Source organism: Bufo bufo, chromosome 9, assembly GCF_905171765.1.
Source record: "Bufo bufo chromosome 9, aBufBuf1.1, whole genome shotgun sequence".
Classification (NCBI taxonomy): Eukaryota; Metazoa; Chordata; class Amphibia; order Anura; family Bufonidae; genus Bufo; species Bufo bufo.
This window is the reverse complement of record NC_053397.1, coordinates 225945332-225957383: the sequence shown is the minus strand read 5'-3', so window position 1 is coordinate 225957383 and position 12052 is coordinate 225945332. Positions and strand designations below refer to the sequence as shown.

General features: G+C 48.9%; 1 protein-coding gene across 1 annotated transcript in view; it reads right to left on the bottom strand.

Moving 5' to 3' along the window:
• Positions 1-11773: 11773 nt before the first annotated feature.
• Positions 11774-12052, bottom strand: part of CCDC17 (coiled-coil domain containing 17) — a 74444-nt gene continuing 74165 nt past the window's right edge. The window contains exon 31 of the mRNA XM_040408164.1: positions 11774-12037. Within this exon, the coding sequence (XP_040264098.1) occupies positions 11966-12037 (72 nt within the window). The 3' untranslated portion in view covers positions 11774-11965. The remainder of the gene's footprint in view (positions 12038-12052) is intronic.

The following is a 12052-nucleotide window of genomic DNA, read 5'->3' as shown; positions in this document are numbered from 1 at the left end:
AATCTAGCAAAGAATAGGATCTCTAGCTCCATATAAAGTACAGGACTGGTTCTAGCTCTTAGTACATGGCAGTCTGGAGTTTTCATTTTGTATATTAATCGTGGGATAACCCCGTTAAGGAGTTTTCTTTCTCCTCCGTTTTGCTGTGGGATGTTAATGTCTGTTCTAGCTGTTGTGTGAAGGAAATGCAGCTGTAAGTCTTGGCCTGAATGTGTACCTGGTACTGCAAGGTCTGGTCGTTAGACTTGTGCTTATAACTGACTCACATCTGCCCACAGAAGCACTTCTGGTCTGTCTTGCAAATGGCAGACACCTTCAAGTCAATGGGTCTGCATTTGTGATACGGAGTGCACAAGGCTGGTGCCGGTATACTACAGACCCAGTGTTTGTGGGCACTGATGGCTGTGTGCATGAACCCTAAGGGAGAACTCTTCACCTTTTCTGTGTTGGACCTGGTTTTGCTTAGAAATATTGCCATGTGAATGAGGCCTGATTCGCTCTGACATCACTGTGTGAACCCACATTAAAGACTGGCCATGTGTGTTTTTATTATCCCTTACATGACAAAGTATAAACTTAAAGGGGTTGTCTGGGTTCAGAGCTGAACCTGGACATATCCCCATTTTCACCCAGGCAGCTGCTCTGGTGAGTATCGGAGCTGTTCATGCTCTCATTTTCCCTATGCGATTTAGCGCAGGGCAAATGCATTTTTAGGAGTTCCAGTGACTAATGGGGCTACCAGGAACCCCGGTGACGTCACCAGCACTGATGGGTGGGCTTTAGCGCTGCCCTAGCCAGTAAAATGGCTAAAGCCTGCCCATCAGAGCCGGTGACGTCGCTGAACACACTGCCGGGCGGAAGCTTCTGCCTGGCAGTGTTATGATAAAAGGCCGCGATCTATGCTCTGATGCTAGCCTCAGGCGGATTGCCTGGGTAAAAATAAGGGTATGTCTGGGTTCAGATATGAACCCAGACAACCCCTTTAATTTACACTAAGGCACCGGCTTCCTCATGAATTAAGTGCACTGTCAGGCGGTCTGTGTGGAGTTGGAGTAGATTTTAGGCATGGTTTACACCAGTAAAATGATGGCTTATAGCCTCCACCCCTCTCCCGATGTTAAGGGCTTCATAGAAACATTAATTTTTTATGTAAATTTGTTTTCCCTTAGTCCTAACAGCAGCACAAGTGGGGATTCCTCCCCTGTGAAGCCGGTCAGGACAGGCAGAATTTTTGTTGAAAGAAAATTACTGCCAAGTATCAATAATTAACTAATTAAACCCACCCCTTATAGGATTCCCCGCCCTGGCAGAAGGTGCTTTTTAGCAAGTAGAACTAATAACTAAGATGGGGTGGGAAATTTGTGTGCTGCTGTTAGGACTAAGGGAAAACAAATTTATGTTAAAAAATTAATGTTTCCCTGTCATCCTAACCAGCAGCACAAGTGGGGACTTGGCAAGGAGTACTACACACAAATTGGGAGGGACCCCCTTACTTTTTTTTTTCTCCAGGAGACCGCGGCACTTAGAATAGACTGTCCAAAGGCCACTCCCTCAGACCGTCTAGAATCTAGACGATAATGCCTAATAAAGGTGCTCTGGGAGCTCCAGGAAGCGGCAGCACAGATCTCGTCTAGCGGAATCTGCTTCTTTTTTTTCCCTTACGTCCCACTCAGTGGCACAGATGGGGTATTCTGCCCCTGTGGACTGGTTAGGACAGGTGGAAGTTTTAATGAAATTAACAAACACATACACACCCTCCCCCAATAAAGAGGGGGCGTGACCCCCAGCCCTTGTGTTTTTTTCCTGTCCTTTGGACAGCTAGGACGGGTGGTCCCCTCTGTTTCGGCGGAGGAGGTTGATGTATCGTGGTCGGATCGTTTGATTTGAACCCTGTCTGTGTTGGTGCCGGAGGTCGGGCACTCACCATTTTGCTGTGCTCTGGCGTCGGGCTCTCCCGCATGTTCTGCTGGGCGCTGCCATCTTGGAAGTGATGTCATGTGACATCACTTCCCCCCTCCGCGCTGCCGTGCTAAACTGTTTCTACAGTTGATTTATGCGGGGCATTTTTTACCTTTAGGGACAAGTTGCCCTACAATTTTCTCCTATAGGGTCCTGTATAGGGCAAATTTATTAGGTTTTATTATAAGGTTAATCCTGCCCCTTCTGGGGCGGAGCTTGGGTTGTTGGCGCCAAACAGGGCTATTTAAAGCTGGTGTTGCACCAAGCTCAGTCTCCTGGAGCGCAGATTGTATCTGTTTAACCTTGAGACTTTGTGTGATTGCTTGCAAGTTCTGCTTTCTTGCAAGTTCTTGTGTGTTGCGATTTGCAATTCAGACCTTAGGATCTTCTGGGTAAAGATCCTGAAGCTTGCCGTTTAATTTTTTTTTTTCTCTATTTTACGGTTTATTCCCTTCTCTTATATTGCAGCCATGTCTTCTACCAGGGATGGTGACCGTGACCCCAGCAGGAAGAATTCTGGCAAGAGGCGTCACCTGCAGTGCTATGATTGCCAGGTTGTGCTGGAAGACAACTACGCTTTTTCCAGATGCTCACCCTGTAGGGCCAAAGCACTCCCCCAGCAGGAACCGACGGTCCATGGCTACATGGAAACCAACAGTCAGATGAACGCTTCCATAGAAGAATTGAAGCATGCCTTTGTCTCCAAACTCTGACGTCCTTTTTCTCCCCATCGGGCGATGGAAGTATCGGGGGCTCAGGATGTAAGAGAGGGATCGGTCTCTTCCTCCTGAGGACGAAGATGGTTTTGCTTTTGCTTTTTTTTTTTTTTCCTCCTGATAAAGCCCAGCGGCTGCTAAGATTCATCCGGTCAGGGGACCAGGACGTTGATCCGGGGGAACCCTCTAAGGGGCCCTGGGCCTTTTAAGCGGAAAGTTCCCTACTTTCAGTAATTAAGACTGAATGGAAAAAAAACGGAGAAGGGTCCCGTATTGACCAAGAGATTCAAGGCGGTTTTTCCTTTAAAGGAGGATCAGGTATCATCCTGGGGGCCTGTCCCAAAGGTGGACATGGCTATTTCCAAACTGTCAAGGAGGACTTAAATCCCATCAGACGACGGATCAAGCCTCCAAGATCCAATGGAGCGGAAGGCGGATTGTGCCCTTAGGCGGGTTTATTCTTCGGCATCTGCCTCCGCCTCAGTCGCTATTGCGTCATCAGAAGTGGCAAATTTTCTTAGATTAGGGTTCGCCCAGATACAGTCTGATCTGGACCAGGGGGTCTCCAGGGATGACATCTTGGCCTCTTGTAAGACGGCCGGTTTAGCCATCGATTTCCTGTGTGACGCTGCTCCACAACAATTGAAGTTGGCGTCCAAGTCCATGGTGCTTTCAACCGCGGGCAGGCGTCCGCTCTGGTTGAAGCCTTGGAAGGCTGATACTACCTCTAAGCATAACCTGTGCACTATGGCTTATGAACCCGGCAAGCTTTTTGGAGCAGAGCTAGACCAGATAATGGAGGGGCTGTCGGACAAGAAGGGCAAGTCCCTTCCCCAGCAGTCCTTTCGTGGTCGGGGCAAGAGGTATGGTTCCAGGCCTGAACCTCAACCTAGAACCCAGAGAGATTAGGGTTCCCATAGAGGAGGAAAATCCTCTAGGGGATCTAGACCCCCCAAGAAATCCTTGACGCTCTGATTGCGGGCCTTCTCAAGGCTCTTGGTATTTAGTCGGTCTGACTGGATGTCCAATGCTCCCTGCTCCTCACATTCCTGTAGGCGGGCGCCTACAACATTTTCTAGGGTTTTGGCAGGATCATATCCAGGACCAATGGGTCCTTCGCATCATTTTGCAAGGTTACCTTGTGGACTTGAGCAGTCTGCCCGCGTCCAGACAAGGTTACTTCCCTGCAGCAAGCAAAGAGTTTTCGAGAGCTATGTTCTAGAATATCTTCAGAAGGGGGCTCTAGAGGAGTTCCCCCCCCCCCCCCTTCCCCCAAGAGAGGGGAGCAGGTATCTATTCCCCAGTATTTCTGGTACCCAAGAATACCGGAGGATGATTATAGATCTGAGGTACTTCAATCGTTTTATCAAACGAAAGAAATTCTGTATGGAAACTATCCAGTCAGTGACCAATCTTCTTGTGCCGGGAGATTTCTTGGCAACTTTGGACCTCAAGGATGCTTATCTCCATATTCCCATCCACCCTGGGTCCAGAAGATTCTTAAAAATCACGGTACAGATCGGGAGGGGGGGGGGTCTTAAAACATTTCCAGTTTGTGGCCCTCCCGTTTGGGATTTCTTCAGCCCCACACACTTTTACCAAGGTGGTGGTGTCAGTGGTGGCCGCTCTAAGGCTTCAGGGTCTGAGCATAGTTCCTTACCTGGACGATTGGCTCCTCAGAGCCCCTTCCCAAGCGATCCTGTCCCAACACATTCAACGGGCTGTCTCCTTCCTTCATCAGCTAGGATGGATAATCAACTGGGACAAGTCCCAACTTCTGCCAGCCACCTCGGTAAGGTTCCTGGGGTTTGTGGTGGATTCAGTAAAGATGACTATTCATCTCACTCCCGAGAGAAGACGATCCGTTCAACAGCCCGTTTTCTCTCAGTACCACGAGAGGTAACAATTTGAACATTGATGAAGATGTTGGGACTAATATCATCAACCGCAGAGGCGGTACCTTGGGCATTATGGCATCTGAGTCCGCTTCAGTCGGAGGTACTAGCCAAGTGGAATCACAGTCCGGTGGGACTCAATTCCGTGCACTCCCTGTCTTACCATGCCCGATCCTCTCTAAGATGGTGGTCTCACCTCGAGGACAGCAAGTCCTTGATCCAGCCCTCTTGGATCCTACTTACTTCAGATGCATCCCTAGTAGGCTGAAGAGCTCATTTTCTGGACAAGACAGTCCAAGGAACTGGGACACCACAGGAGAAATCATTGTCATCGAATCTCCTGGAGATCAGAGCGATCAGACTAGGTCTTTTCCATTTTGCTTCCTTCATTCGAGGGAAAGCAGTGAAGGTACAGTCAGACAGCATGACCGCTGTGCTGTATATCAACAAGCAGGGAGGCACGAGGTCACAAAGTCTCCTGAGAGAGATAGGGGTGATATTGGATTGGGCAGAACGGAACCTCACCCATTTAGCAGCCGTTCACATTCGCAGAGTTCACAATGTGATCGCGGATCGCCTGAGCTGCGGTCTTCCAACCGGAGAATGGTCACTTCATCCAAAGGTCTTCAAGGAGATAACGCTCAGGTGGGGCATGCCAAAGATCGATCTCATGGCAACGAGGTTAACACCAAGGTGGAGAGGTATTGCTCCCTTTACAGGGAGGACAACCCGGTGGCAATAGATGCACTGTCAATCCCGTGGAGGTTCAGGCTGGCCTACATCTTCCCTCCAATTTCCGAGGGTCTTGATGAAAATCAGGCAGGACCAAGCGTCAATCATTCCATACTGGCCAAAGAGAGCTTGGCTTACCCAACTCTTCCAGATGAGTCTGGGTCAATTTTGGAGGCTTCCCCCAGAGAGAGTACTGGTGTCGGGGGACACTCAGATCTCCTCAAATCTTTAAATGTTCAACCTGACGGCCTGGAGGTTGATCAGTCCCTTCCAAGGATAGAAGGGCTTTCGGGGTCTGTCTTGAGAACCTTAGAGCACTCCAGATCGGAAGCTACTAATAAGTCCTACTCAAGGATTTGGAAGATTTTTTTCATCAGGGTGTTCTATGCGTCAGCAGTCATCCACTGAAGCTTCCATTCCGGCAATTCTTCAGTTTCTGCAAGACTGTCTGGACAAGGGGCTGTCCCCTTCTACCCTCAAAGTGCAGGTTTCAGCAATTTCAGCCTGTCTCAACAGGTCTATTTCTCAAGAGCCCCTTATTAAGAGGTTCCTGAAGGGAGCTTCAATATTAAAGCCTACAGTGATTAGACCTGTCCCTGTTTGGGATTTATCGGTCGTGCTCAGGGGGTTATCATCTCCCCCCCTTTGAGCCCCTAGAGGAGGTGGAATTCAAGTTCCTTACCTGGAAGTTCACCTTTTTGTTGGCCATTACCTCTGCAAAGCGAGTTGGGGAACTCCAAGCTTTTTCCGCGTTTGAACCTTATACTAGGTTCCTTCAAGACCGGGTACTACTTAGGTTTCTGCCTACCTTTATTCCAAAGGTGCCTTCTTTTGACAACATTAACCAGGTGATTTCCCTGCCGACTTTGGCTCCACCCCCCTCCTCTGAGGAAAGAGGGCTTCTTACCCTCGACATTTCGAGATGTCTTAGGATTTACCTGGAACGCTCCAAGGTATTTAGGAGAGGTGAAAACCTCCTTATCCTTTTTTCCGGGTACCCACAAGGGGAGGAAAGCCTCTAAGCCCTCCATCAGTCGATGGATTAAAGAGGCAATTCGGGAGTCCTATATGTCTCAGGGCTCGGAGCCTCCTGAGTTTGTAAAGGTCCACTCCACTCGGGCAGTGGCCACTTCGTTTGCAGAGAGAAGCTCGATTCCATTGGATGTGATCTGTAAGTTGGCTTCTTGGAGTTCTCACTCCACCTTTATCTCACACTATAGAGTGGATTCTAGAATTCATAGCTATTCCTCATTTGGCATCTTCCGCCAGGCATGAGGACCCTCTCATGGGGGTTTCTTCTTGCTAAATCCCCATCTGTGCCACTGGTTAGGACGTAAGGGAATCGTTAATTTTTAACGATAATTTGTTTTCCCTTAGTCCTAACAGTGGCACAAAAATATCCCCCCCTTAGTTATACTTTAAAGTTGTTATTTTCTTCTTTTTCTCTACTTGTAACTACACAAGGGCCTGGGGGGTCACGCCCCCTCTTTATTGGGGGAGTGTGTGTGTTAATTTCATTAAAACTTACACCTGTCCTAACCAGTCCACAGGGGCAGAATACCCCATCTGTGCCACTGTTAGGACTAAGGGAAAACAAATTATCGTTAGAAAGTAACGATTCTCTGCATAGGAAGTGGAGACTGTCCTGGTGGAATGGGCAGTCACAAAGGATGGAGGAGCCAAATCCTGAGATGGGAAAGCTACCCGGATAGCCTCTTTTACCCACCTGCTCAAGGAAGGTTTAGAGGCTTGCAGACCCTTTTTTTACCGGCATATGACTAGGAGATTTTCAGACCTTCTGAAGCCGACCGTTTTGTCCAGATAAATTCTTAGGACTCTAGGGATGTCCAAGGTATGTAACATTTCTTTTTCTGGAGATGATGGACAGAGAACTGGTAAAGATATTGTCTGATTGGTATTCCTGAAAGACGGGACTTTTGGTACAAAGGTCGGAAGGAAGAATATGTATGGCTCAGAGGCCCCCAGGGCCTGGAGTTCTCCAATCCTTTTGGCCGAGGTAATGGCAAACAAAAAGGTGACCTTTAGGGACAAAAACCTAAGGTCAACACTTTCCAAATGGTTCAAATGGGGAAGAACATAACCCCTTTAGAACAACAGATAAATCCCAGTCCAGGATTGGTCTCAGGATGCTAGGTTTAAGTCTCTCAGCTCCTTTAAGGAACCTCCTGATTAGGGGGTCTTGAGAAAGAGATCTGCCAAGATAGGCAAAGATATGGACTCTGAGTGTAGATGAGCTGAGACCCTTGTCCAGACCATCTTGAAGAAACTAAAATAGCTGAAAGAGGAGGATCTGAGGCTACTACCTCTTTATCAGCACACCATTGAAGGAAGATCTTGATTATCCTGGAATACGTTTTATTTGTAGACTCTGCTCTGGAGTGTGAAATTGTTCTCAAGACCTCTGCTGAAAGCCCTCTAGCTTCTAGTAGAGACCTGTCAATCTCCAGGCTGTCAGACTGAGTCTCCTCAGATCTAGGCAGGAACCTGTGTCCTGATACACTAGGTCCTGCGTTAGGGGAAGTCTCCAGTATACACCTTGACTCATGTGCATGAGCTGGGTGAACCAAGACCTCTTTGGCCAGAATGGAATGTTGGCAATCACTGAGGTCTGGTCTTGCTTGATTTTCATCAATACCCTTGGTATCATGGAAATTGGAGGGAATACGTAACCCAGCCTGAATCTCCATGTTATGGACCGAGCATCTACCGCTACAGGATTGTCCTTGTAAAGGGAGCAGAACCTGTTCACCTTGGCGTTTAGTCAAGTTGCCATCAAATCTCTAAAGTTCCCCAGCGCTGGGTTATCCTGGTGAAGATGTCCTTGTTCAGCGATTACTCGCCTGGAACTGGAGGGTCTGCTACTATGTTGAGATCTCCCCTTATATGAACCGCCGTTAGGTGGGATAGGTTGGTCTCTGCCCAGGAAAGAATTAAACTCACTTTCCTGAGGAGTAGTTGGGATCTTGTGCCTCCCCGTCTGTTGATGTAGGCAACTACTGTCTATTGTCGGTACAAACTCTCACCGCCCTGCTGCGGATAAGAGGAGCAAAGTGATTGAGAGCTAGACTGACTGCTCTCAACTCTCTCATATTGGATGAGAGAAGTTTCTCTTCAGGACTCCAAGTACCGAGTACTGGATTCTCCTCCAGATGGGCTCCCCAACCTAGAAGGGAGGCGTCCGTGGTCAACGCGATCCAACGAGGTTGAATCAAGGACCTCCCATCTGAGTGAAGATCGGACTTCGGTGGACAGCGAGTGTGTCTTGCTCAAACCCCTGGGATTGCGATTCCAAACTGCTAACACTTCTTCTTGGAGGGGACGTAGAGGCCACAAGTCCATGGAACTGCCTCTGCAGATGCTGACATGTTGCCTAACATCTTGCTCTGCTCTTATTACACGATCTTTCCTTTCCAGAGAAAGAGTCATGTGATCGGAATTGATCACAAACCCCAGAAATTTCCTTGTGGTGGAAGGAAGAATTTCTGACTTGTCCCAATTTATAAGCCAGTTTAGGCGTTGAAGAGTTTGAAGAGCCAGCTGAAGATGAGATTGCAAGACATCTAGAGTGGCGGCTTTTAAAAGCCAGTAGTCTAAGTATGGGATGATCTCTAGACCCTGAACTGGGCGACAACCGGAGCCACAACCTTGGGCGGAAGAGTTGCCAAAAGGCAGCACAGCAAACTGCTAGTGCTTCACCACACCTTTTATGGATCCAGCAAGTCTCAGATACTTCTTGTGTGCTGGATAGACCGGAACATAAAAGGTACGCGTCTTTCAGCTCTATGGTGACCATAAGGTCTCCGGGTTTCAGAATATTGATCACTGAGCGTATGGTCTCCATCCGGAAGCGCTTTTGCTTGATAAAGCGATTTAGATAGTGTAGGTCAATAATCATCTGCCACTCGCCTGACGGCTTTGGGACAAGAAAAACCAGGGAATAGACCCCTCGACCCTGTTCGTGAGGGGGACCTCCTCTAGAGCTCTCTTTTAGACGTACTGGAGTCCAGTCTCTTCCAAGACTAGCTGCTTGTCGTGGGCAAGGGGTTTTGTCAGGATAAACTTCTCCTGAGGGGGGAAAATAAACTCGATTTTGTAACCGGATGTCAGTACATCCAAAACCCAGGGATCCGGAATTTCTTGAAGCCAAAAATTCCTGAACAAACTTAAACGTGCTCTGACTGGAGGAGGATTGGGGGATAGTGCCACATGCAGCAGAACTGGAGGGGGTGGGGAGGGTGACTTGTAGAAGGCTGATGAGTCATAGGTCAGCCTTGCGGTCCTTCCCACGACCTCTACCGCATCTGCGGTTCTCAGGGCGTCTCTGGGATCTGGACGAGCTCTGATATCCCCCTCCTCTAGCTCTTCCTCGGCCTTGAAAGGTCTGTTGTGGAAGGGACCTCCTCTTCTTGTCAGCCAAGCTCTCCATCAAGCGATCAAGCTCTGACCCAAATAATCTTCCCGGCTCATATGGGAGACCACACAGATTAAACTTTGAGGTGATGTCTGCCACCCACGGTCTGAGCCAAAGAGGGCGTCTACTGGCTGAAGAAAGAGCCATAGTCTTGACTGCTAATTTAAGATTTTGGGGTGCAGCGTCACATATGAAATCGACATCAAGGAGGAGGGTCTTGAATTGGTCCAGGACATCATTTTTGGCCACCCCCGATTCTAAATCTGATTGAAGCCGAAGGACGCGAGCGTGTATAAAATTCGCTACCTCGCTTGAAGCGATGGAATCTGATGCTGAGGCAGCTGCGGCTGCATAATTGCGCCTAAGGGTACATTTCGCTCATCTGTCCAGGGGTCCTGGAGATTACTGCCATCATCGGATGGCACAAGGGTCCTCTTAGAAAGTTTAGATATCGCCATATCGACTTTCGGAGGTGGTATCCAAAGATCAGACTCTTTTTCCTGCAAGAGAAACATTAATTTGAATCTCTTAGTGAGAACCGGACCCTTTTCGGGGTGTTTCCACTCTGTCTTCATCAGTTTCCTTAGAGAAAGGCCCTTGGCCCCCTGGAAGTGGACTCTGGAACATCCCCTTGCTTAACATCTTGGTCCCTTAACCTGATGGAGCATAGTAGACGTTCAGCCGGAAAAAGAAAAGCTGAACCCTCATCCTCAGAAGAGGAAACATCCTCGACCGAAATAACCTCTTCGGACATAGAGACAGGACCAGGAGACCGCATTCTTTATCTCCGTAATGGAAGTGTCCATAAATTCCTTCATCCAGGAGAACATCTCACAGACTGTAGGCTCCGTACTGGGAGGCATGGGCCGACACCCAGGGCAACGGTGGAATTCATATGGATCCGGCAATGGAGTGCCACAATTAGAGCATGCAAAATGCCTCTGTTTTTGCGTGGATTTTCCATGTCCGGAACCTGGAGATGTCATGTTGACGCAAAGTGTAGCACACTAGCGGGATTTCGGCTGACCACCTGAAGTGCAGCTCCGAATGTGACTGGAGTAGAATCCTTACTCCTGCCACACTGAGCTAGGCAGACTGGCTTAAATAGCCAGAGGGCGGAGATAACCTCCTACCCGGAAGTGAGGTCTGAATGCAAGGCCTCACTCAGCTGAGGCGGCCTTCTACAAACCTATAACTAACAAAGTCAAAAACAATACATATAGTCGGCCCCTGCCTCCTGTCCTCAGACACGCGAAGAGGACAGGAGGTGAAAAAAAAAAAACTCTAGCGGCGAAAAACGCTGCGCGTCATTCCGGAAGTAGTCAGGTGACGCACTTCCGGGACACCACAAGAGCGCTGGCCGCCCGAAGTATTAGAACTCCGGAGCGGTCGGCAGAGGAAACCGGATGCCCCTGTCCTCAGACATCGAGGACAGGAGCGAACCTACATACTCAGAAGCTCTGGAGCTTCCCCTTTAGAAATACCAGCGTCCGCAAGCGCCGCGCGTCCAACCGGAAGTTGTCAGATGACGTACTTCTGGGACGCAGCAGGAGCGCCGGCCACCGAAGCTTAGTGCGGAGAAAAAAATCCCAGATGCCGAATGGCATCTACGCGAACAGGGGCCTGGACCCAAGGGGCACCTCAGCAGGTATTTAAAAGGCAGTAACTTAAGCAGATTGGGAGTCTCGCCTGTCCTAAGCTCGCAGGACAGAAAAAAAGCACCTCCTGCCAGGGCGGGGAATCCTATATAAGGGGTGGGTTTAATTAGTTAATTATTGATACTTTGCAGTAATTTTCTTTCAACAAAAATTCCGCCTGTCCTGACCGGCTTCACAGGGGAGGAATCCCCACTTGTGCTGCTGGTTAGGACGACCGGGAAATGCTACAGGCCCTAAATTCAGAGACAATGGGGTTCAAAAAGTTAGACAGGGGTTTGCAAAATGGTTTTTCCCCACCAGTTTCAGGTTTAGGGAATCCTAATGACTCCCACTGTGTTCACACAAGTCATTTTTACAAAAATGTGGCTTTAATTTACTGTAAAGTAACTACATTGTAATGTTGCAGAAAACGGCATCACTGCTGCCACATGTGAGCACACGGAGGAGGTTGAGCGTGCGTCAGTGCCTCAACCTCCGTTACGGGGCGTACGACTGTATAACGCAGATCTATGCCCAAGTGATCACAGGGTGACGGCAGAGACCGGTGCGGTGTTTAGGATGGCCGCTCGCAGATTAGCAGTTTGTTGAAGGGTCGTCCTCTCCTGGTGTCGGATCTGTGGTGGATTGTGGATGAGACATCAGGTACTGGGGAAGACGAGA